General features: G+C 38.2%; 2 protein-coding genes and 1 pseudogene across 4 annotated transcripts; all 3 read right to left on the bottom strand.

Annotated features, from left to right (window-relative positions):
• Positions 1-2,625: 2,625 nt before the first annotated feature.
• On the bottom strand, positions 2,626-9,920 carry LOC104817251 (brefeldin A-inhibited guanine nucleotide-exchange protein 2). Its single transcript, XM_010546356.1, has 11 exons — positions 8,483-9,920; positions 7,872-8,189; positions 7,424-7,769; positions 6,898-7,320; positions 6,489-6,778; positions 6,030-6,303; positions 5,315-5,814; positions 4,859-5,180; positions 4,394-4,769; positions 3,613-4,307; positions 2,626-3,531 (listed from the first exon to the last, which is right to left on the bottom strand). The coding sequence occupies exons 1-11, from the start codon at positions 9,664-9,666 to the stop codon at positions 2,923-2,925; spliced, it is 5,337 nt and encodes a 1,778-aa protein (XP_010544658.1). The 5' UTR covers positions 9,667-9,920; the 3' UTR covers positions 2,626-2,922.
• A 310-nt stretch (positions 9,921-10,230) lies between these two features.
• Positions 10,231-13,559, bottom strand: LOC104817250 (LOB domain-containing protein 18-like). Of its 3 annotated transcripts, XM_010546354.1 has the most exons (3): positions 13,064-13,559; positions 12,290-12,338; positions 10,231-10,844 (listed from the first exon to the last, which is right to left on the bottom strand). In XM_010546354.1, the coding sequence occupies exons 1-3, from the start codon at positions 13,309-13,311 to the stop codon at positions 10,446-10,448; spliced, it is 696 nt and encodes a 231-aa protein (XP_010544656.1). In that variant the 5' UTR covers positions 13,312-13,559; the 3' UTR covers positions 10,231-10,445. The 3 variants fall into 3 exon arrangements, 2 of the variants coding, with proteins under 2 accessions (XP_010544656.1, XP_010544657.1); XM_010546355.2 differs by lacking the exon at positions 12,290-12,338 and having other exon boundaries at positions 13,015-13,558; XR_002024414.1 differs by lacking the exon at positions 13,064-13,559 and having other exon boundaries at positions 10,759-10,844; positions 12,281-12,385.
• A 9,981-nt stretch (positions 13,560-23,540) lies between these two features.
• Positions 23,541-26,284, bottom strand: part of LOC104817249 — a 3,311-nt pseudogene continuing 567 nt past the window's right edge.

The following is a 26,284-nucleotide window of genomic DNA, read 5'->3' as shown; positions in this document are numbered from 1 at the left end:
GGAGAAAAAAAAATTCGCATTAATATCACCAGTTCGGTTTTCCGTGTCTTTATCCGCTTCGAAACTATATTACTCCTTTCGTCGAAAGTATTTATAGTTTTAGATTATTTTTTATATTTTAAAATAGGGTAAAACTTTTAAAAAACCTCAAATTTGTAAAAATATACACAAATAAACCTTAAACTTGAAAAACTATCATTCAATCCCCGAACTTGTAACTTGTCACTGAATAAAACTTCGAACTTGCAAATTATTGCTCTAATAAACATTTGACCGGTTTGACCACAATTTCAAGCGAACGAAAATCCACGTATTAACGGATTGCTGATGTCACCTTATACATGTTATCAATTTTAGTTTAAAAAATGACATCAGCAATCCGTCAATACATGAATTTCCGATCGTTTGAAATTATGGTCAAACCGGTCAAATATTTATTAGAGCAATAATTTACAAGTTCGAGGTTTTATTCAGTGATAAGTTACAAGTTCGGGGATTGAATAATAGTTTTTTAAGTTGAAAATTTATTTGTATATATTTTTGCAAGTTAAAAGTTTTTTAGGAGTTTTACCGTATTTTAAAATATTTATTATTCTACATTTTTTAAACCTTTTTTTACGATAGACAGACCATGGTTGACAGTTGGATGTTTGTCGCGTGATGTGGCTTTCACGTCACGGAATATTCCACCGACGGTGATTTTTTTTTTATTTACCCCGTGAAGGAAAACTTTTTTTTTTTGGGTCATGTCGATGTTGTAGAATGCGATAATTTTGTCATTGTTTGTTACTTTATTTGCCAATAAAAAGAAAAGGAATTTACAAAAAATGCTGACACAAAAAAAAAAAAAAAGAAATCTTATGAACCCCGAATGTGAAATGTCTTGTCAAAATCCTGCGAGTAGTTCCCGTCCTTCCAAAGTACATTTCGGACACCTCACGTCAAATCACACTTCAGTTTCGTTGCTCGTTTGTTTCTCTTGTTTCAAATCATTCATATATATACACACACATAATCCCACATCAAGATTGTCACTATATATATATATATATATCATTTGTATTTGAAACGTAGTTGGAAAAATGAATGATCCACAGAATAAATCAATCCTTTGATCGATCCACTCGCGATTTCGTTTCCGTGTAAATTAATTTACCTAAGGGATTGAATAACATGAAAGATATTGAAACGTACGCATATGCAAAATGGCAGCTATATATATATATAATGTGTTTGACCACATAGGAAGGAGAGAGAGTGCACGTTGACTGGGAAACCAAGGCGTATGGGGCGTGATTCATCCCCCTACCTTTTCGCTAACACTTATAAGACCCACCCACCCACCTCACGACCCGACCCGACCCGACCCGAGATGTATCCGCGTGATCGGACCGAGTAACTATTTTGTATTCATTTGTCACTATGGGGTTGGGTCGAACCAATTAGCAGAGGCCATGTGGCTCTGCTTCTCCGTGGCCTAACGTACGCTAATGTACATAACGATTCGTCGAAGAGACATTTGAAGTTATGCACCACCAAGTATTTGGAATTTGATATTTAATTTCCATAAAAAAAGGTCTTATTATATTTTTTTTTGTAGGATTTGGCCATCATGCATACTTTTAATGTTGGGAATAACTTATAAACGATGAGCCACATTTGACGATGCATAAATTTTGCATCGATCAGAGGTCAATATGTGTAATGTGACACAGATTTAGATAGTACAACCGGTGAAACGAGGATGCAAAACGTCTGTCTCGTTCTCAGTTCGAATTTCAAGTTTGAAAGAAGAGAGGATATATTCCAAATCACCCTACTGGTTTCCGGTTTCGGGATTAGTCTGGATTTTTGTACCTGGGTTACCAAAAAAAATATGTAATGTGATTTCTTCGTCGAACAATATTTAAATAATTGAAAACGCAGAAAAAGGAACTTTGGTTTAAGGTCCGTACCCATCAAATTTCGAATCCTAGGACTAGAGACAAATGTATTGGATCTATATATTGGATTAATATCCAGAAGAAACATAAAAGACATACATATAGTCACCCCTTTAATTAGATGATGATATTGATAACATTAATCATTATCGCTTTCTTTCTAGCTTATCATAATATATATATATATCATTAATGAAGTGGGCGAAGTCTTCACCAATTAATTAAGCACACCAAACCAAACCCCCTTATCTTCCCTAACAAATTAATATACATGTGTATAAGTCTCAATCAAAATTAGGAAAAATAGATAATAATTAAAGCTACCTATAATGAGAGATTATTATTTGAAATGAAAAGAAATTTGAATAGAGATTTTGTAATAATTAAATCTCAATATATGACCAGTAAGTGCTATTATTTAAAGATTAATTTAATTTACCGCATCGCTTTCTCTTTGTTTTCTACGTTTCCACGGTTTTAGCACGTGAAGTTTACCTCGTTCTTCTGAATCTTGCATTGCACCCAGTGGACGCAATGTCATCCTGAAATTTATCCACGCATGATGATCTATATGTGATTTTCTTCATTCTCTCTCCCTCCTTTTGTTATTCGAGTTGAAACCCTAAAATGATATATTTTTTTTTCTGAAAAAGGAAAACTGGAAAGAAATAAGGTCAATAAATTGAAGAAGCCGACCAAAGGCCGCCATATAATAGAAGCCCATTGGGCCCATTAAACAAAGTGATCGTGGGCCGAGGGAGAGGACATTACTGGGCTGAGAACGAAAAAAACTCACTCATGCTTTTTGGGGGGGAGGGTATTCAACTTCAGGAAGCACTGTAACAGCAAAAGGCTCTATCATGTCAACCCGCTACACCTACCTTACCATTTATAATATGAACTCTACTTTTACAACCAAAAGGAGATGGAAATATAGAATAATGTACCCTTAAAAACTGTGGAGAAAGGAGCCATATAATCAGAGCGAATGGAGCAATATCGGACCGACCGATAACCCGAGCATGTCGCCAAGAGCGACCTGGACGTCGTTCGAGCCGTGCTCGCAGCTTATCAAGTTAGACAGAAGAGGAAACAAATTTTCCAGGCTCTTCTCGAACGATGAATCTCCGAGCCCAGATATCGCTTGGAGGGTCGCCACCACGAGAGGCGCCCTTGCTGCTAATTCCCGTCGTCTCCCTGTACCTAGAGGTATCCTCCAATGGCATGATGATGATGATGATGATGGTGATGGTGATGGCCGCTTTCTGGACGAAGAAGTCTCGATGTAGAATTGGAGTACTTCTTGACAGATGTTGACGAGGAGGGATTCTACTTCGGCGTCTCTGCAACCTACGAGGATGTTCTGTAAGAAGGTGAGACAGATTTGATACGACTCGTTTTCGAGGCGAAGCAATGGAGGGTCCTGCATCTGGGTCATGGAACCAAGCTCTTGAAGCCTGGAACGTAGCACGGAGTTGCTGTTTACACTTTGAGCATTCAACGCCACCCCGTGCATCGCGTCAAAGAGCACCAATGTGTTTTTTGTCGAAAGGCGAGGTCGGTACATGTTGTAAATCTCCATCACAGCCTGATAATATAACATTTTCAACTATAGATTAAGATCCCGAATTCATGATCATCAGTATAACATAAGATAAAGAGGAGTCACCTGGATAAGCAAAAGCTGAACAGCAGCTCGGCACTTAGCATCAGCTATGGCAGCATAGAGACGGATTGTTCTCTGGCTCTCTTCTTCATCATCATCCACTCCAGCTGGATGAGCAGAAGATTCTGCAGAGCTTCTAACGATGCTCGGATTTTTCTCTACGTATTCTTCTCTGAGAAAGTAAGAGAAATCCGGGCATGTAGCTTTCGCTCCTTCTTTCAAAGAGGACACTACCTGTAGCCACTTATCTTCCGAGAACAAATCACCGGCATCACTCATCAGCCGGACAAATGCAGCAATTCCGATGCCTGCAAGGCTCTGGTGAGGTCGCTTGATGAAACTTACAAGAAGCGTCAACACCTTTCTCAGAAGTGGACTCACGGTTATGTAGAATTTGACGAAAAGATCCACTACGAGCTGTAGGGCTAATGTGCATGTCTCGTAGAGCCATGCATCATGGTCAAGGCCACCCATATCATTATCACCGTAATTTCCATGATCGTCAGCAGTTTCATCCTCACCAGAAGGATCAATAGCATGCCGGACATAGTCGAATATCGGAAATAATACTGAGTCAAACACTTTTTCCCACAAGGGTAGAGAGAAAAGGTGACCGTGATTGCGTAAAGTCTCAAACAGAATCTTTAGTGCCCTCTTCCTGATTTCTGGTCTTGGGTCAAAACTAAGCTCTGATAAACCTGCACATTAAAAGGTGAATCACATTAAAGCTTTTGCAGGACTGGACCGTCTTCAGAAAGAATATGTACATATTGTATAACTTTACCGGCCAGTAACGGAAACCAAAAGTACAAATGGTCATCCTTGTGAACAACCTCCCCACTTTCACTGCTTTTTCCAGAGTGAGGAGATGATGAAGGAATCTTTCCTGAGGTTTCCCCGTCCTTGTGCTTTGGCGATGACCCAAGATCTCCTTCGGCGAGTTTTGCTGCACAATACCGAAGGAAAGCAATGGCACTGAGACTTATATCCTTGTTGAATCTGCTATTAGTGAATGCAACCAGGCAATTAACGCAATCCGTGAAGGTGGTTGTCTCCGTTTCAGTGATGTATGGGAAGTAGTCTCGAATTATCTTCTCGATAATCTCAAACGCCAACAGAACAATGTTTTTATGGTCATCATAAGCTGCTGCTGTAAAAACCTGCAAAATATTACAAGGAAATGTCAATAAATCCAAAAGGTTCATGAATCATCATGGTTAATAACGAAAAAACAATTTGGATTAGATACCATGAACATGCTCTTCCATCCTGACTTCACATTATTTACACGTGATAACACCATCTGAGAAACACATCTGATGATAAGCTCTCTGATCTCAACAGCATCGCTTTTACGCATAACGATGACAAAGGGCTTCATAAATTCATTCTGAAAGTTGTAATTAGCCAACTCTTCCCGCTCCAAGAATTTCATTGATAATTGCCGTAAAGAATCCATGGCAAAAATTGCAATTGAGAGGTTCTCTGAACATCCAATCGTCACAAAGAAATCCGACAGCACATGCCAGATGCTTGACCAGACAAGCCTTATACGGTTCATGTTATAGTGCCTGCCACCAATTTCAAATAGAAACAACCCTATAATGTGATTAAATTTACAAATAACAGCATATATATATGTGTGTGTGTGTGTTCGATGAAGCAGATGAAAGAAAAGAAACAAAGACAAGTAAGAGATTCTTACGCTATCTCCACGATCTTTGTGAGACTAAAAACGCGTGGATCAGATGGAGACCGCAATTCATCCATAGAAACTTTGCAGAGAGCTTTAACAAAATCGATTATAGCTTCACTGTTCAGTTTCTGACTTCGAACAAATATTCGATTCATATCGCCAACCTGTTCCAACAAATTTAGACTGGAAACAATACTGTTCATTTGTTCAGGTCTCACTGTGCCAGAACCCTTTCTTCCGCCAAGACTCGTACTATCATATGAACCCCTCAAGACACCTGAACCCGCATGACTCTTTGCAGGTCCTTTCTTTTTCAGAACAGGAAGAATATTCGGTTTGGACTGTTTTGATTTCTCCGACTCGTTTTGCTTAAAAGCAAAGAAAGTTGCATCTGGAGGAGCACCTTCTCCCAAGAGATGAAGGTGCTCAAATCGAGAAACACAAGTTAGTATATGCTCCCAGGCATCTTGCAAGTAATTACCCTCTTCATCAGCAAGCCTGACAATCGCCTGAAAAATAACCAACCCGAATTGGTATCTAGATAAGAACACAGAGAAAAAGGCATAGAGAGAAAGAGTGATCATCCACAATTTAAAAACATTTGGGAAATAGACAGCAAACTACTTAAGACATCCAACATAAATAGCATGCTGTTTTAGCACAGAAAAGGGTGTATGAAAAAATTAATCACATCAAAATTAGGAGATGCAGGCAAAATACCAACCTTAATGGCTTCAATATTTCTCTGTTTGATATCAGCAGGAGAGTGAAGGGAAGTGAACTTCGCTAGTGAAGTCACAAAGGCATCTCTGTGGGTCTTCATGGACATTACAGAAGTGACATGGATGGCGTAGTGGAAGCCTTCAAGACATAAGTTAATCACTGTCTCATCATCGCTCTGTTCCAGAGGCACACTGAAGGCCACAAGCATTGGGGCCCAGCATGCCTCGACCATAAATCTGAGGATAACAATGTCTGTTGCAGCGTAGTAAGCGGATCTGTAAACGCAAGGATGAGTTCAAATGTAGTGTAATAAGCTTACAGATGCCTAAAATATGGAACAGCTCAGGAGAAGACCACATGGAAATGACGGATTATGCCCCACATAGGAATATTAAACATTACAAGAAGAAGAAATTGAAGAATACTAACTACTAAGCAATGGAAAAGCAAGTGATCTTACTCAGATTTGCGAGCTTTCTCTTTAAACTGCTCTTGCATGTTCCTAATAAGTTCATCACTTGACTCCACAGAAACCTCACCCCGCTTTCGAATCACTATGTTCAGTATACCATCCAAACCCAGCAATCTGTTCGAGTTGGTAGACTGCCTCTGTTGTAGAGACAAATCATCTTCTTTCATCTTTATCTCATTCCTCGTTATCCTTTCATACAAAGATCGCAAGTAATCCTCAGGTACATCTTTTCCATCATCTATACCACGATTGTTTCTGACAAAGTCATCAGCCGACATCTATATGAAAAACAGCAAAAAAAAATCATTAACGTTGTACCTTAATTGTTCTGCAAAGAAAACTACCACCACATTTTACACTATAACAGCATCTATTCATAACAATGACCACAACAAACCTTGTTCTTCACCATGGCATTGTGTGCATCAGTGTTCAGCAGAATCACAGAATACGCGAGAACATAGGCTGTGTCTGCACTACTAAAAACCTGTGGATTACATTTGCAGTACCGTTCAGCAAATTTTTCCATGATCCGGTCAATCTTTTGCGCCTCTCCCGGCAACCTAAAGCCTCGAATAAAGGTTCTGATAGCCTCATCAAATTCCATGCCTTGAAAATCAAAAGAATCTACATAGGCATGCATCACCTTAAGTGATAACTCTTCCCTTTCTCCCAAATAATCACCAATCAAAGTTTTATTTAACCCTGATGCGTCTTTGAGAAAAGCAGCTATCTCCTCAGGAGAGTCACCCACCTTGTTTGCTTTGATAAGAAATTCAATCCCTTTCTTTGGCTTACGGTTAAAAAGTGAAATACCCTCCTGCCACAGACATTATATTAGAACTTTACAGCCACAAAACAAGTTTAAACAATCACTCTCCGCAACAGATCTGCTTAAACCAAAACATCATTTACAATCTTACCTGAAGTTCAAGCTTGTAAGCACGGCGCTGTCCGATGGCTGAAGCATCAGATGTCTCACCTGATGTTTCAGAAGGAGAATCTGATCCTTCAACAGACTCATCCGCATTACCATTTGCCAATTTAGGACTCCCAGGTTCAGAACTGTTGTCAAATGTTTCAGGTATACTCGCAGAATTAGGATCTGGTAAGCGCAATTGCTTATTCACCCAGTCTCCCATCGACTTCAAAATTGCTACTAAGCATTTCATGGCTTCAAGTTTCATGGTTACCTCCTGAGGTGGCAACAAATTTGTAGCTATGCCAGGAGGCACACCCTGAGCAGTTTTAAGGAGACCATTGACCATCCTAGACATGATCAATATAAATACGATGTAAATTACCAAAAGAACTTTCAACTCATTAGAACTCACAAAACAGAGCAGTAAAAGATCAGGGAGTACAACATACCTCTCAAAAATATTGGACGAATTGACATCACAATCGTAGTTAAGGAATATATCAACCAGGATTTGTGAATCCAAACAGAGCTTGTCAAGAAACCTAAGAACTATAATCTTCTGTTGAAAATTGGGTTGTGCAACATTTTCCAAGACCCTGAGAACAATCATGGGGAAAAAAACCCCAATTTCCGCCTTTAATCCAGCATGGAATCTAGCAACCAGACTGATGAAGATAGAGCAAGAAAGCTGGAAGATGATCATAAGAGTAGAAGCGCTGTTCTTCAATAAAGACAAACACAAATACTGCTTGATAGCACCTAAAAACCTGTTCAACATAGACAACAATCAATCAACAGAATAATATACTTTTTTTTGTTAAAACAGAATAATATACTTCAATAGTAGCGAAGCAAGATTCTGTAAGACCCAAAGAAGATTTCAGATAATGTATGTTAAAACTCTCTATATATGATGGTTCAGGTTAAAACTCTCAAAAATGAATTATTCCCTAAACTATAAAACACTCACAACACATAACCAGCTACCATCTGCCAAACTAAAAATTTAAACTTGAGAAAATATAAGTATGTATTCAATTAAAAGATAAGAGGAACGAACCTCTCGCTTGTCCTAAAGACAGCTCCAGCATTCTCCAACAAAATTTTCAATAGCTCAAGGGCTAGAATCTTTGCTCTCATCGGCTGCGGGTCCGCTGATGCATCCTTTGGAGGCGTTTTCATGGAGAGCTTACAAAGTGCCCTGAAAACCAAGAAGGCATCTCTCCGTAGCTTATTCTCGATCTGAATCTCGGCATCATCATCTCTCTCAGCTTCCCCATCCACCAGTTCCCCTTTCCTTCCCTCGAGAGCTGACTTATACATACTAATCTCCCAATACTTAGCGTCCAACATGTCCTTATCAGTGGAGTCTAACAAGTCTGTCGGATTTGTGGCCTCCACTGTGGTTGTCTGAAATGCCCCGTTGTGACCACTCGATGAACTCTTGCCTGGCATTGTAGGATTCAAGACGCCATCGATGTCCTGCGTGATTTTGGTGATGAAACCCTGGACAAACTGCGTCATCGACCCGTCGGCATCCGATTTCTCGATGGGCTCCATCAGCTCGGCTACTACGATCGGCTGAATTGGAATCGTTGACGAATCCGCCTCCATTCTTCGGAATACTATCACCAACATCTGGATCAGCGACGCCTTCGCAGTCGTCTGATTTACCACGTTCTTACTTCCCAAGTAAATGTCATAGCAAGCCCGTACAATCTGGAGCAGGCAATCGCCGTGAATCCTCAGCGACGTAGACGTAACCGCCGATAAGAGAGTCTTCAACACGAGTAATTCAATAGCGTCGTCTCCTAAATCATGGCATTTGCAAACGGATTCGATCAATTTGCAGAGGAGAAGGGCATCGGCTCCGCCGGAGGGGTCCGCTTCGCCACGAATGTAGCCATGCGCGATGAGTTTCTGTACGCAATCGATGGCAGGGTCGATGATCTTAACGAGTTCAGTACCACAGGCGTTGATCAGAGGGCTGAGGATGAATTCCGACTCAGCCAACGAGTACTCGACGGTACCAACGTCTTTAAGCGGACCAGGAACTGAGGAATCGGACTCGGAATCCGCGGAGGACGACTGAGGCGGCTTCTGCGGCGAATTAAGCCGCTCGAGGACGGATTTGCATTCCTGGGCGAGCTTCGAGTGCTTCCTCCACGACGCGTTCTTGACGATCTTCTCTAAGGCTGGTGTTACGACTCGGCTCAATCGGGAATCGACTTCCGAGGAAGCCATTCCCAAGTCACGACAAGCTCAACAACTCAAGAGATACAGATCTAGAACCAGGAAAAGAAAGACGGAGGAAGGAGAAGGTCACCGGTAAAAGCCTCAACCGCCGATTTCCTCGGAGCTCGACGTCCGATCCACGGCGCGAGTTGACTCAGCCCCGATGAATCCGACTCGCAGCGCGCGTATGAAGATGACGAAGAGTACGGAGGGAGAGAACCGAAATTTCAGATCGCATCGAAATTATGATTTTTCATTTGCTCGCCATGAAATTTCTCCAGTCAGATACCAGATGACTGAAATACCCCTCCGTTGACACTGGATTACTGTTGGCTAAATTGTAATTCTAGCGAACTGAGATGAACATTTTGGACATTTAACCCTCACGGCGTCACTGACCTGTTGACCGCCGGGATATACGTTGCCTGTTTCCCGGTCTAGTGAACTGACTTTCCTAAACCATACGATCAAAAAGTAGTAACTTTAAACATTCGAAATAAATGATGATTAGCGACAAAGTAATCATGATTAAGATTAACCACAACATAGTTCGAATATCTTTTGGGTCTGAACCTTCAAAAGATAAGGCCCATGGTATCATTTAGGCCTCGTTAGTTGGGCCAACTCATATACTCATACTCAAGTGATACAATGTTTTTTTTTTTTGGTAAATGTGATACAATGTTAATGTTAGATAATTTACTTAATACGCTTTCATAGGAAATTAATCGCATTTAATATAGTATATGTTCCTAATAACAAGAGGAAGAAATATATATATATATATATCATCTAGACATCGAGCGAGAGGGGGAGCCGTCGGTGGCCGGAGGCGGTGGTGGGGGAGGAGGAGACACGTGTCGTTGGAAGAGCTCATGAGCCAACGTCTGAAGCTCATTTCCCGACGAAGACGATACGGCGCCGTATTGCTGACGTGGATCGACGATTCTCCGCTGCATGTTGGCCCACGACGACGACGACGAGGGAGTCCTCAGAGCCGTCGGATCAAAAAAGGAAGACAGATCGTACGTCGTCGGTGGAGAGGCCGAGAACACCGGCAAGTCGGAGATCGTAAGCGGCGGAGGAACCACAACCGGAGGCGGTGGCGGCGGCGGTCGCAGCTGCGGTGGCTCTAGTGTTGCCAAATGGGCTTGTAAGAAAGACAGTTCTGTCTGTAGATTCACCACCTACGTTCATACGGAGAGTTTAAAATGCACACATCATTACATAACGTACGCAATTAAATGCCACGATCACAAACGTATGAACATGAATATAGATTAGTAATAAAAATGAGTGTGGGTCGAAAAAGACAGGCAATTTAAATTGGTGTCGATATATGGAAAATTAACAAACCTGAAAATCATAATAATTACTATCGTTATAGGTATAAGGTAACCAATAATTGTTGGTTTATTAAGCAAAATTTGAAAGATCGTTTTCTTTATTTGTACTAAAAGCTTCCAAGCTTGGATTTGTGCAAGAGTACAAAAACTCTCCATATTTAACAAAAAAATATTCTTTGGCTTTCCATTTAAATCATGCCATATATATATATAGGACAGCTGCTAATTAACATATATATATATATATATATCAATTGTTTGATGAACATATAATCAAATATAAATGTACATAATATTTTTATGTGTGCACTTTCAAAATTACAACAGATGTTTCAGAGGTTTTGAGAAAAATAACAAAGAATCTCCCTCGTGGTGCAATTTAACGCGATGCCATTATTACCGGATCTAAAACTTTTTACTGCATTCCGTATTTTTCACACTGATAAGCTTTATTGATCCAATTGATATTAATGCATGCCATTATTATTGTTCACATATCCAAGATTCTTACTAATGTTTTACACAACTAAGTCTAATGCTAGAAGATTTGTGCCCCCCACACCTTATCTTAAAAACTACGTACCATATATATAGATACATATACAACATCTCACCATATTAATTCGCTCCATTCAATTGTTAGAATGCAAATGGGGAAATTCTCAAGGATTTACAATATGCAACAATTAATTCTACCCCACGAAAAAAAAAAAGAAAAAAAAATATAAGAAATATATATATATATATATATATATATATATATATATATATGTATGTATATCGGCGAGAGAGCACTTGAACCGACCATCTCCCTAAAACCAGCAAAACTCCATACTTATATGTACTGCGACTTGTACAAGACCATGTAGAACGCCTTTAGGTTTCAGTATAAAAACATCCTCAATTTTGTTTTTTTTATCCGGAAGAAAAACTACTAGAATATAAACCGAGAAAGCTCGGGAATTGACCGAAAACAAGACCGAGAGTTGTAAGAACTAAAGTTTCAAAACGGCCCTACGAATATTATATGATCGAGAAACAGAAAACGGCGAGTTCCCATAAAAAGAAAAGGAGGATGATCCAAAGATTGGACCGTTTCTAATGAATTTGACCAAAAACGGATGCTAAAAACGCAAAAGATAGGATCGTGCATGCATATAAATTAAGTAAAGTACCAATTCACCGGTTATGTTGCCATACGAATTCTATCAAACGATATCAGAATTTTCAGAGAATACACTTGAACGGTGTAAAGAAGAAAAGGGTCGTATACGTACGGAACGTACCTGCTGCTGAAGAGCGAAGATTTGAGCGACGCAGCCATAGACAGGGTCCCTGAGCCGAGCGTGAGCCTCGTAGGAGATGGTTATGACCGCGTCGGACCGCTTAAAGGATTTACAATATGCAAAAATTAATTCTCCCCCACAAAAAAAAAAAAGAAAAAAAAATATAAGAAATATATATATATATATATATATATATATATATATATATATGTATGTATATCGGCGAGAGAGCACTTGAACCGACCATCTCCCTAAAACCAGCAAAACTCCATACTTATATGTACTGCGACTTGTACAAGACCATGTAGAACGCCTTTAGGTTTCAGTATAAAAACATCCTCAATTTTGTTTTTTTTATCCGGAAGAAAAACTACTAGAATATAAACCGAGAAAGCTCGGGAATTGACCGAAAACAAGACCGAGAGTTGTAAGAACTAAAGTTTCAAAACGGCCCTACGAATATTATATGATCGAGAAACAGAAAACGGCGAGTTCCCATAAAAAGAAAAGGAGGATGATCCAAAGATTGGACCGTTTCTAATGAATTTGACCAAAAACGGATGCTAAAAACGCAAAAGATAGGATCGTGCATGCATATAAATTAAGTAAAGTACCAATTCACCGGTTATGTTGCCATACGAATTCTATCAAACGATATCAGAATTTTCAGAGAATACACTTGAACGGTGTAAAGAAGAAAAGGGTCGTATACGTACGGAACGTACCTGCTGCTGAAGAGCGAAGATTTGAGCGACGCAGCCATAGACAGGGTCCCTGAGCCGAGCGTGAGCCTCGTAGGAGATGGTTATGACCGCGTCGGACCGCTTATGAACGGGGATTTGGAGGAGAAGCTTCGAGACATTGCTTGCGCCAAAGACCTTGTGAACCGCGGCGAAGTAAGTGGCGCCTTGCTCCGAGTCGAAGTACGGCGCGAATATGCAGCCGGGGACGCACTTCCTCCTTAGAAACTTGCATGCCCCGCATGGCCCGTTTCCTTCGCTGCTGCTTCCTCCGCCGCTCATGAGGAAAGTTTAATTACCAAACAAAAAGAAAAAGGGATATGGGGAAAGCGGTATTAGGGTTTATTTTGGCCCTTGAGATTATGGATTTTATTCTAGGTTCTTGAAGAGGAGCTGAGGGATTAGGAATGGGTGTGGAGACGAGCTAGGGTTTGGTAAGAATAATGAAATGGAAATATGGAAGGAGGGTCTTTAAAGCCACGCGACAAAGCCCCAAAAAAATAAACGATCTCTCTCTCTCTCTCTCTCTCTCTCTCTCATATTAAGCTGTTTGCGTGAAGCAAACATGCGATAAGCCTCTTCAATTATTCTCTCTCTCTCTCTCTCTCTCTCTCATATATATATATATATATGTATGTATGTATGTATGTAGATATCCATATATATTAAGTATATATGCATATGTAAATAAAAGGAAATTAAAGAAAATCCATGCATCCTTTTATTATATCGAACATCTCGTGAAATTTTATTTTACCAGAAAAAGAGAAGTTCATGCTTCTCTCCCTCTCTCTAAAGTCTAAGTGGGGATGCTTTTGCTATGAGTTTACACGTGAGTCGCTCGTATATATAGCGATATGCTTAATTGTTATTATTTTTGGTTAATTGGATATGCTTAATTATTCTTTATTCCGTATCATTAAAAGTATCTATTTTCTGAAATAAACAAATACATATATATACACGAAGCAATAACTAAGCAACATGAATTAAGTAGTTCTATAATAAAACTACAATGATAATAATTCTATGGTACTATACACACACACACACATACATATATATATATATATATACAGTGGCGGATGCACGTTAAGGGCAATGGGGGCAAAGGCCCCCATTAGTTTAATTAAAAACTGTATTTTTCTATGTAAATTTTTACAAATTTGCAAATAAAATTAGAAATGCCCCCATTTATAATAGAAAAAATTATGTTTGCCCCCTGTTGAATAATTTTCTAAATCCGCCACTGTATATATATATATATATGTATGGAAATCCTAAATTCATCAATACAACTGAGATTACGGGCTATCGTGATCTTTTCGGTGTATAATGAAGAGGACACCCATTTATTTTTGCGTTTTTACATTGATACATAAGAGTAAGAGACTACTAACAATAACAATTATTACGATTATAATTATTATTATTTTTATTTTTATTTCCTTAGATAAGCTCCCATGGAGTTATATATATACACACATATATAAGCATGTTAGAAAATGTGTGGGGGCAAAACGGTGTCGTTCGGTTGCTTAGACGTGCATAAACCAATATAAAACGCATCAAACGGTGCGTTATCTCTCTCGTCTTTGAAAGCGATATCGTATTCTAATTTTAAGCTGCGTGGAGGTTAAAAGACGCCAGCTTCTCTAACTCTCCATCTCTTTCAAGTGCGTTCAAAATGACTCCATTTTCCAATAACACATACATATATACACACACGCATACATATATATATATATACACGCATGTATTTATATATGTACGTATGTATATATACTGATACTTTTTTTTTTTGCAACATACATATATACACACATATATACAATTTAATAAATTACCTTTTATGTAAATGTTAAACAAGCACAAGAATGTGCTTAATCGAGAATGACTCGGTTGCCCACTTGTATTATACAGTATTGAATTAGCATTAGCTATGTTAAATTATATATTCCCATTTTTGGTATTTTTCGTCAAATTGATTATAAAGTGGTATTCTATCTAAATTCACTTAATTATAAGTATTCAATTTTACATTCTTTTTTTTTCAAATTATATACTTTGAACTTTCTTGATTATTACCTTTGTAAATGCAGCTTCCCCTAAAAAATTTCGAACCCGGTTCATGATACCGGTTCACGCTGCATACCACCTTGCATGCATGTGTGGGCTATATAAACATCTTGTGTGAGAAAAGAAATAGAATATTCTAGTGAATATATACTATAATGACCAAAATATTCAACAATTACACGGATTATATTTGATTCCCTCATAGAGTATTTCGAAATGGAGAATAGGAGTAAAATCTAAGAGGCCGAATCTAAACCGGTTCATAATTTAGGCATAGTCCGTTTTAAAGGCGGCGATGAATCGAACTAAACCGGGAGAGAGCCTATTAGAACCGAAGACAAAAAAGGACCATGTGTACAAATAAGAGAATGACACGTGTGCAGAATAGCCAACAATGTAACCGTCCCGGAAAGAAAAAATGAACGCCATCATTCATCGCGTGGGCCCTACGCGCCGTTCCCTTCGAAAGTTAGTAACGCCACGCTCTTCTTTAATTTACGCAATAAAATATATAACGAGGGCCAAATATTATTGTGCTGATGTATAGACACCCATATATATATATATATTATATTATATATATACACACACACACGAAAATGAATGCAACTAAAAAAAGAAATATATCACTTCGGATTATTATGTTAGATAAATTATCGATAATTATTATGCTTTTACGGCAGATATAAACGATCAAAAAGTTATGTACATTCACGAAAAAAAAACATTATAGTATCAATATTTTTATATGAATTTTTTTTTTGGTATATTATGAAATTTTTTTTATATGAAATTTGACGCATATATACGTTAAATATTGAGGAAAATCGTATACATTAAAACGCTAATTAAGATGCATGATGACCAGAATAAGTTTATTATAGTCGGAATGAAATTTTCCACACAACTATAAAATATAATAATATATAATTCAACGACAGTCCTATCAGTCAAAAACTGTATATTGAATGAAATTAATAAGATAATATAAGGTGTAGGAGGCACAAGTGACAGCGGAACCTTAAATCTTGGGGGAAACAGAAAATATGTACCAAACGGGTCGAACATTTAGATGAACCAACATTAGTTTAATTCGCCACATTACACTAACATTGTCCCTTTATATGTCGCCAATATATATATATATATATATATATATACACACACAAAAATATATTTTACAATTTTTGCTTTATTTATAATTTATTTCCTATTATTTTTTTGGGTGTTAATTACTATTATTTCCCATTCGTGCAGTCAAACCCTATAATCACCTAGAATAAATATTTCATGGAATAATGATATCCGACAATTTTGATGAGAAATTTCACCACTGGATGACAAAATCCAGCAACAAACTGTATGCACAGTGTTAATTAAAAAGCTTAAGCATTTGTTTATGTCGTCATTTCAATTTTGGTATATGAAATAACATAAAATGCAATATCTTATACTTCGAAATAAATCCGATCCAATGGATATGAAACTAAACTATCTAAAACTCAGTTGAACTCAAAATAAATATTAAAATCAACAGAAAGATGTAAGGAGGCCGTTTTTCAATAAAATTTTTGTTCTAAGTGAAAATTGAATTAAAATCAGTACAAAATCCAATCTAAATCCAATGTATATCATTTTAAAAAAACAGAAAATAACTAATATGTCAACACATATATTCGATAATCCATAATTGCATGTGTTGCAAACGGAAAAAAAATAAATAGAACTATGATGGATATTTATTATTATTATGACAAATCATCAAAAAAACTCAGTACTCTTCCGTAATTGTTGGTTTATTAAGCAAAATTTGAAAGATCGTTTTCTTTATTTGTACTAAAAGCTTCCAAGCTTGGATTTGTGCAAGAGTACAAAAACTCTCCATATTTAACAAAAAAATATTCTTTGGCTTTCCATTTAAATCATCTTCCGATATCGACAAAAATCTTGTACTTTTTTATTTTAAAAAAAAACACTATACTTATTCGCAAAAATATACGTGTACTCTTCACATGTCATTCAAAAAAACTATGTATTTTTTTTATTACTAAACAAACTCTATACTTATACTTATTCGCCGAAATATACATGTATTATAAATTCTAATAAATAAGCCTCTAAATACAAAAAAAAAAATGCGAAAAAAAATTTGTCTCAACCTAATCCAACCGATATATATCTGAACCGAATCGAACCGATTAAAATAATATACCGAATTGGATATGAATATTTCAAATCCAAAACCCGAAATAACCGATCCGAATTGTAAAACGAATAAACGGAACTCGAATTAACCATAACCGAATATAACTGTTTATCTATCTATATATCATCAATTAGTATATATTCTAAATTTAATTATAAAAATCAATATAATGATATTGGATTCACTCGAATTTGAAATATTCATATCCAATCTGGTATATTATTTTAATCGATTTGATTCGGTTCAGGTATATATCGGTCGGGTTCGGTTCGGTTATATTAGATTTGAAATATTCATATCCAATATGATATATTATTTTAATCAGTTCGATTCGGTTCTGGTATATATCGGTTGGATTAGATTCGGACATATTTTTTATCGTATTTTTTTTTGTTTTCGCGTTTTGGAGTTTATTTGCTAGAATTTATAAAGTACATGTATATTTCGGCGAATAAGTATAAGTATAGGGTTTGTTTGATTATAAAAAAGTACAAGATTTTTGTGAATAACATCTAAACAGTACATGTATATTTCGGCGAATAAGTATAAGTATATAATTTTTTTGTAATAAAAAAATAATTTTTTTTGATCGAGTATAAGTTTTTTTTCGATGATGGGATATATATATATATATATATATATATATATATATATAGTATTAGTTATTCAAAACTCTACCGATCATAAAAACACACCAATGCTGCAGACAAGAAGATGTCACCTAAAAACATGGCATGGAGACTTATTTAAGAGATTAACGTCGAGATTAGAGCTTTTCTATATCTATATTATAAGCGATTAATCATATGATTAAACAATATATAATATAATATAATATAATATTTCCATTAAACATAACACATACGGATCTTATTTCTATAAACTGACAAATCCATTCCCCAAATCTTGAGATATGGCGTCAAATAATGGTTTAATTATGTTATTCTCAAGTTAGGATAAACATAATCCCGAATTTCTTGATATTATTCCTACGTGTATTTTAATAAAGCGATCAACCGTACGTGTGCCCGTTTGATGAACGTTAAAAATTTCAATATTGCAATAAGAAAAAAAATCGCGATTTTTTTTTAAGAAACTATCAGACGATAGAGAAGAAGCAAATGAAAATCACCGAGAGAGAGAAAGCCAATGTAGAGAGAGAAAGATGAGAGAAAATGAAAACGGTTATTCTGCTTCTCTGATACAATAATGAAATGAACATAATGGAATCGATATACCAGAATAACAAGTAAAGACGTGTGTATTCATGACTAAAATGTAATCTCGTATGAATGCTTGTGATTAGGGAACCGGGTAGTTGGCATGGCGTGAGACTTTACCCCGGAGGGCCAGAATAAAGTTGAGCGTGTGTTTGTAGTCTTGGTTGAGGTGATATCCCGATGATTGTATTGTATGAGATCTCCTCTTTATGATCTTCGACCCGGGTTGGGTTTCGTATTGAGGAGACATGATTGTGATTGATTGCATACGGGTAGAGCTTGGAGCCAATGATGCACGTGATAGTCTTGAGTGATTCGGCTATTACGGGTTGAGGAAACTTTACGGTTACTCTGTGACCGCACCGATGTTCCACTTGCTATGGAACGGGTTCGGGAGTGATTCCCGACAGAGACTGGCATAAATTTACTCGTGGCTCGGGATTGAGAGATTCTCCCGACGAGGTTATGCGAAAATACTTTGAAAGACCTGAGCTCGGGTCTGATGAGCTTTACTATGGTGGATGGTCGGCGAGAGGTTGTCAGTTGTTGACTGACTTCACTCGACATAGTCGTGGTGGCCTGGAAGAGACACCTGGCGCTCTGGTATCGAGAGGTGACATCGATATCAGAGGGGATAGTTGATGTGATACGTTTTTATGAAGAGTTGGGCATTGGGTTGATGTGTTTTTACTATTCCGGCTTCGGCCGAGGAGAGAGAGGGGATTGTGCATTTACACATGGGGAGTCCTTACCTACGCGTGTGATGCACCCGTAGAGATGATTTGACAGTACCGGTGTTACTGATAGACCCGATGGATCGAGCTATGACTTGTATATGTGTCCTGGACTGGTGTTACCAGATCTGTTTACTATCCTATGTGTGTGATGCACATAGAGACGATTTGACAGTTGTTGTCCGATGACTTGTCATCCGGACTGTGTGTGATTGTTGCATGTGTTATCGTGGTCGACGTTAGAAATTATGACATGATTACTGAGCATATATACATAGATATGTACGTGTATAATATTGCTTGTGCTTGGTCATTTGCAATTTGAGTATGATCTTTGGGTTTTACCCGAAGTACTCACTAAGCATATAGCTTATGGACGTTGTTATGCAATATTTCAGGTTCGGAGCAGCTTTGGCAGCAGCAGGACGAGGGTACTGGTGATGAGTGAGATGTTTTCTCTGGATCATGTACGCTTTTCTCTCTAGGCGTGTACTGTATGTTTGTCGCTTACAGTGTATATCGACTATGTTATGGTGTGTATACGTCTACTGTATATGGGTTTGCTATGTATAAACATATTTCCGCTGCGTATGTATAATATAAAAATGTTTTTGAATTCCCGCTATTTTGATATACAGTTTGATCGTTCATGTGTCGCAATTCGTGGGCAGTATACGGGTTACGGACGTTACACATAACCTATTTTATATATTTGATATGGGGGTATTTAGTAAATATATTTAAAATTTTATAAAATTTATAAAGAAATTTAATATAGATTAGTGGAAGTATGTGTCCCCATTTCTCTTGTCGTAGGTCCGCCCCCTGGTTACGAACATCGTAGTTCTAACACCTTATATATATCTGAAAGCTACGAAGATTAGCAATAATTTGGTGAACAAATGGTTATAAATAATATAACAGAAATTTCATACTCAGTAATCCGGATTTATGTACATATTCACATTCCAACCCATAAAAAACGTTACTATACATAAGTCAGATAAAGTCCTTTGACGAATATTTTCCACAATTTTTTTAGTTTTCGTCAACAAAACAGTAGCAAACACAGGAAAAAACACACACACACCAAACACGTGAATCGGCAATAGATGCACTTTATTTAATGCCCAACAGATAAAGCTGAATTTTCCATTTTATTTTTGCCTCAATTGAATCATGATTTGAATAAGAAGTGACTATTTTGGTTTCATTTCGATTATATATATATATATATATATATATATATATATATATATATATGATAGAAACGTATCTTATTTAATATAATCATATCGAACCATAGGTTGAATATATATCGGAAGGAATACAATCTGTTTCGATCTATATATTAGCATCGCTCATATATATTCCCTTTAGTTTTAGGGTTAGAGATAGAAAACGTGTTCTTGAGGACATTGTCACCCGTCTCACCAAGCAGCTCCGATCACCGATTGGATGCATGCTTTGTCAAGTTGGCAACTTTTTGGTCAAATTTTGTTATAAAAAAACGAACGTGACAAAGTTTCAAAGTGACATTAATTGAATCGAACTATATATTATAAAATGCATATATGCAATAAAAGCACCATATATATGAACAAAAAAAATAAATAAAAAGAAAATCGTATATAATAAACAAGAAAAAAAAACCAACATTTTCAAGAGATCCCGATGTTATTGTTTTTTTGGAACAAATAACAGAAGAAATCCAATTTTGATAGTTCAACTGATGAAATAGAGATGAAAATAAATACGTATGTTCTGTTCCGAATTCGAGTCTTAAATCGGAAAAAGAGTATTCGCATGACTTTCTTCCAATGCCGAAATTAGTTTGGGTCTCGGTACAAAATATCCGGCCAAAAAAAAAAAACAAAGAGTGGAAGAGTTGGAAAACGTCAGTGGCACGGAGCAGACAAGAAGCCGAACGGCGCGGTTTCCCCCCTCCTCCGTTTAACCCTACGCCCCTCCCTCCCTCGTTTACGTACCAACAAAAATACATAAACATTTTAAAATAAATTTAATATATTCATTATCTATTTTGACAAATTGAATTTACGGGTTTAATTCTATACTCAATATATGCTTTGGACCGTCTAATTCATTTGTCGTTGTAATCAACTCTAGTTATGGTTTTATTGACACGATTTATACATGTGTTATGATATATATACAGAGAGATAATATTAAACAAATGCCAAAAAAAAGAAATCAGAAAGAAGTTATATAGAGGTACTGCCGCAAGAGGCCGTGGTGGTGAGGCTAGTCATTGCTGAGTTGGGGCGATGAAATCGAAGGCGGGGTCCGGTTTGTGTTAGGTAATGCCACGTGTCGTCATCTCATGCATTTGATTACCATATCTCTTCATATTGACCGTTGATCCCAGCCGTACTCTTTGCCCAAATGCCTCTCCACTCCACGCGCCTCTTGCGAGCGCGTTCTCGAAAACGTATCTTCTTCCTCCTCCGTGTATATATATATATATATATATATACACATGTATATGTTACTCCAAAGAACGATATTTATGTATGTATATATTCTAAAATGAAAAGAAGGTCAAAAGGGAAGAGGAAATGGGTTTTCATAGCTTTTGACTGCGATAGCTAGTCAGATCAGTATGAGTATCTGCACCATTGATTCTGTCTTGGTTCAGTCTATAAAATCAAAACAACGCATCGTTTACTTGTTTGCTAAATTATCTATTTTGATTATAATTTCAATATATTGACGTGTATATTTAAGCACACAATGCTCCAAACTTTTTTTTGTTACGATGGAAAACCTCTATCCTACAACCTTTCGGGTCGGACACTGAATACCGCAACGCCTCTCAGTCCATGGACCGGACGAGAACGGCATCAGACAACATCGCGGACCTGAAAAAATCTATCGCTCTATGCTGTAACCGGCAAACTATGCAGAACAGGTAAACCAGCCTCGTAAAGCTGATCGGTTCAAGGAGAGTTTCCATACCTGGATTTCGAACCCACAACCTCTTGGTAGAGGGAGTTGTCATTGACCACTAGGTTGGGAGATTCCCAATGCTGCAAACTTTTTGTTATCCATTTGATCTCGATCATATATATATATATAATTGGAATAGATATTTTGGGTCTACTAAGTCATATTTGCTTTGCTTACGCGCGCGTGTGCGCGTATGTACGGAGTGAGAGATAGAAACGTGACAAGAGATGTGAAAGAGTGAAAAGATATATGCATGAAATGACCGATGCATGGGGGAAGGGGGGCCGCTAGGGTTAGGAGGACAATGTTTTTTTGCTATTTTCGGTGGTGTAAATATTATATATATATATATTCCATAAAATATATTTGATATACGTAAACGTTGAATTTGGAACCTAGCTATGAATACTTAAAGACTATAACAAGAGGTTAGAAAAAATACGTAGACACGCATGAGTAGTGTCCACGTAAAGACCTAAGAAGTTACAAAGGCAGTCGAACCGAACACTTGCACCTTTCTATTTAATTCAATTAGACTTTGAAATTCTCGAACTCGTATGACCCATACATACACACATATGCATACATACATATACATACGTACATACATACATACATACACACGTACGTACATACACACACATACATGCATGCATGTTTTCCAAGATGTTCTACTGAGTTTGCCTTCCGAGCCTCCCTTCACTCTCTGCTACGGCCCTCGCTTAAGTCTTATCTTCTCTCTAATGCGATTATGCGAGTAAGTAGCTTTTTAAACTTTTGTAAGAAATTTAAACAAGGTATATATATATATATATATATATATATATATATATATATTAATTAAGATTTATGTTTGCGCCTACTACTCCCTATTTTGCGGTTAATATATGAAATCAAACAATCATTACTTCCATATCAGTATTTAGTCCACGCACATTCACTAAACATGGGGTTAATTTTTGCACCCCCCACAGGTCTCACTGCTCTGTCTTGGGTATTTAAGCGTGTACACACACACACACAAATGACTGACTGTAAAAACAGGTGGTGAATCTGCTGGTTTCGACTCGAGGGAAGGATCCTAGGGCATTCACTGCTTCCTACGACAGCGGTGGCCAACTCCGACAAGTGGCAGCCTAATTGCCGGCTTCCACTTCCGGTCCGGTTAAGGTTTCTTCGTGACCTATGTAACCTGCCTTTTATATTTTGGCGGGTCCGGACCAAAAAAAAAAAAGACAGGTCTCGTTCCAAAGAGTTGACCTTTCCCACCACCACAAGGACCACAACTCGATCTTGTAACAAGTGTTGAATTTAAAAGCTTTAACCAATTGATATAGGAAAAACCCAGGAAGCTCCAAACAAGCCTCCACAACAATCTACAGGAAAACACAAAATATAACCTTTCACATGAAACTAAGGCTTGCACCAAGAAGATTCCCCAACATCAACAATAAAAACCCCATAATAAAAGGAATCAGGATTATTTTCCTCAACTTGTCACGAGAGAAGAGAACCACTCTAGAATGATAGAGAGAGAGACCTATGGCTCATCTTACAATCATCTATACAAAGAGAATCAGAAGAACAAGAAACTGGGCGTTGAGCTTGAGGAGGTGGGGGCTTACCTCGCAAGAAGTTGCAGCCATCTGAACTTGTATTCCCGCGACCTGCACCCTCCATAGGCCACAGGGTTTGGAAGACAGACTCAGATGGAGAGACTTCCGACCAGGAAAGGGCTTATAACTATAAACAGAGATAAGTTTAAAGAAACAGAGCAAATGCACACGTGGGTTGACAGCGGTATTTGAGCAGTTCAACAGATTGTATACAACACAAGCACACCTTCAATTCAAACCAGCTAAACTCCTTGCGATGTAGTGTCTGATATGAATATGAACCACAATTAAGAACTTACTCGAATGAATCTCCATACCACGATGGTCATCTTGGTATGATTGGTAGAATATCCTGCGAGTAAATAGCTCCTGAAGAAAGACTATATATCCCACTGTGCAAAAGTGAGGAAGCATTTCGAAAAATCCAATTCATACAAAAAAACAACAGGAACAATGATGATCACTGATGTGCTTTACAAGAACCCAAGCAAAAATCTTGAAGGTTCACATCGTGGTTAACGATCTAACAATGTATATGCAGAGAAAACCGTTCTTGGTTTCACTTTACAGAACCACAACAGCGACAAATCCTACAGTACAATAGACCTGAGTCATTCTAGAATACATAAATTTACAACTGAATCCTGGCTATAAATGGGATGCAAGCAAAAGGTAGAATGACCTGTGAGAGTTAGAGTAGGTTAACCTGGAACTTTCCATTTCTACAAAATCTCCCCATGTCTGAATCCGTTATCCCCAACATCCGTGTTGGAATCCAAACCACAAGGAGAATCATACCATTTAGAATTTTCTTGATAGAAGCTATCAACTTGTATACCAACTAAACCTACATCGGTCACTATACCCTCATCATGTCGCATGGACTTTGTTAGTTTATTATCTTCACAATTAAGAATACTCTTCTCATCAAAGTCATTGCACTTCAGCCATTTCTCAGGCTTACAAGGCTCAGACAAGAGATCCTTAGGGCTTCTACACCCTGGCCGTATCTGTTCCCAAGGTACAACATCATCAAGGCTCCTCCCAAAACTGTCCTCGTCATCTTCAATAAGCTCAGCCTCCTTCACATCCCCATACAACTGTTCATGGTGGTGGTCACTCCAATGTGCTAAAACGTTATCTCCTACAAGAATTTCACCTGAGTGTTGCTTGTCAGAGAGCAAACCCATGGACTTTGCATTCTCATCTCCCAAATTCCGTATTTTGTTTAGAATATCAAACAACTCCCTTGACACTGGACCTAACAACTCTTGTGGAATCTTCCCAAGCTTGCCCTCAAGGGTGCCAAGTTCGTTCCTTAGTTCTTGAACTTGCTGCAAAACAGAGAAATGCATATCCCCATCATCCTTCTCCATTGATCCAACCCCTTCGTTTTCTAATTCCTCCCTCACCCCATAGACAGAATCTTGGTCCATAAAAATTCCTCCTTTATGCCCGATAACCCGATGCATGATTCTCGCATTCCCATCCATCGCCCCCGGCTCATGCCCTGAATGCACAGCATATAACTTAAAGATAGCCATCCCTTCTTCCTGATATACAAAGGTCTTTTCCTTTTCATTGTAGTTAGCAATGGGCACAATAGCCCTAATCCTAAAACCACAACCGCATCTCTTCGATTGATAGGGCTCCCTCTTCAGAATCCTAGACTTCTTCGAGGCGGGCTCTCCAGCCCTATGACAAGCATAATCCTTCACCTCTGCCATAAATGGCTTATACCTAATATACTTCTGCCTAATGCAGAGCACAACCTTATGCTTAGCCGCCAATTGCTGCAGCCTATGGGGAACTTCCTTGGCAGGCACATCAAATGACTCGGTATACTCAAATCTGCGCCGTTTGCTCCTCGAAGCTGAACCAGAGTCAGCATTACAGACAGGACACGCCGCGGAATGCCATAGAACTTAGCACCGACAGTCCACACCTGCTTAATCTTATCTATTGTCTCTCTGAGACCTAGGTGTCTCAAATCGGCATCACCATGAAAGCTCATGACGATATCTTGCCACTGGTTAATGTGGGAGACGAATTGCTGAGAGTTATTCTTAAAGCAGAGAAATTCATTACCGGAAGATGGGTCGAGACGTGCGGTGAGCTTGTCCTGGATCCGTTTCCAAGCCGTGAGAAATGCAGTGTCCTCATTTCGGTCCTTCCAAACAGAGCGCCAAGACTTGAGAACGGACCTAGGCGTGGCCGCGCGGATCTCGACGGGAGCCGGTGCTCGCGGAGACAACGGATCATGAGGGCGTGAGACTCGGCGTTGAAGGTGTAGAACTGGGTCGAAACATGAGGATCGGGGTTGATGAAAGTGACGCCTTCTCGTCCGTGATTCGAAACCCTAGGGTTTGATGCCAGGGAGATTTTGGGGATTCCAGCGGAGGGATGAGAGGCGTCGTCGTTTTCATCGGAAGA

This window comes from Tarenaya hassleriana, unplaced genomic scaffold, assembly GCF_000463585.1.
Source record: "Tarenaya hassleriana unplaced genomic scaffold, ASM46358v1 Cleome27, whole genome shotgun sequence".
Taxonomy (NCBI): Eukaryota; Viridiplantae; Streptophyta; class Magnoliopsida; order Brassicales; family Cleomaceae; genus Tarenaya; species Tarenaya hassleriana.
The sequence above is the reverse complement of the archived record's forward strand: the minus strand, read 5'-3'. Positions and strand labels throughout refer to the sequence as shown.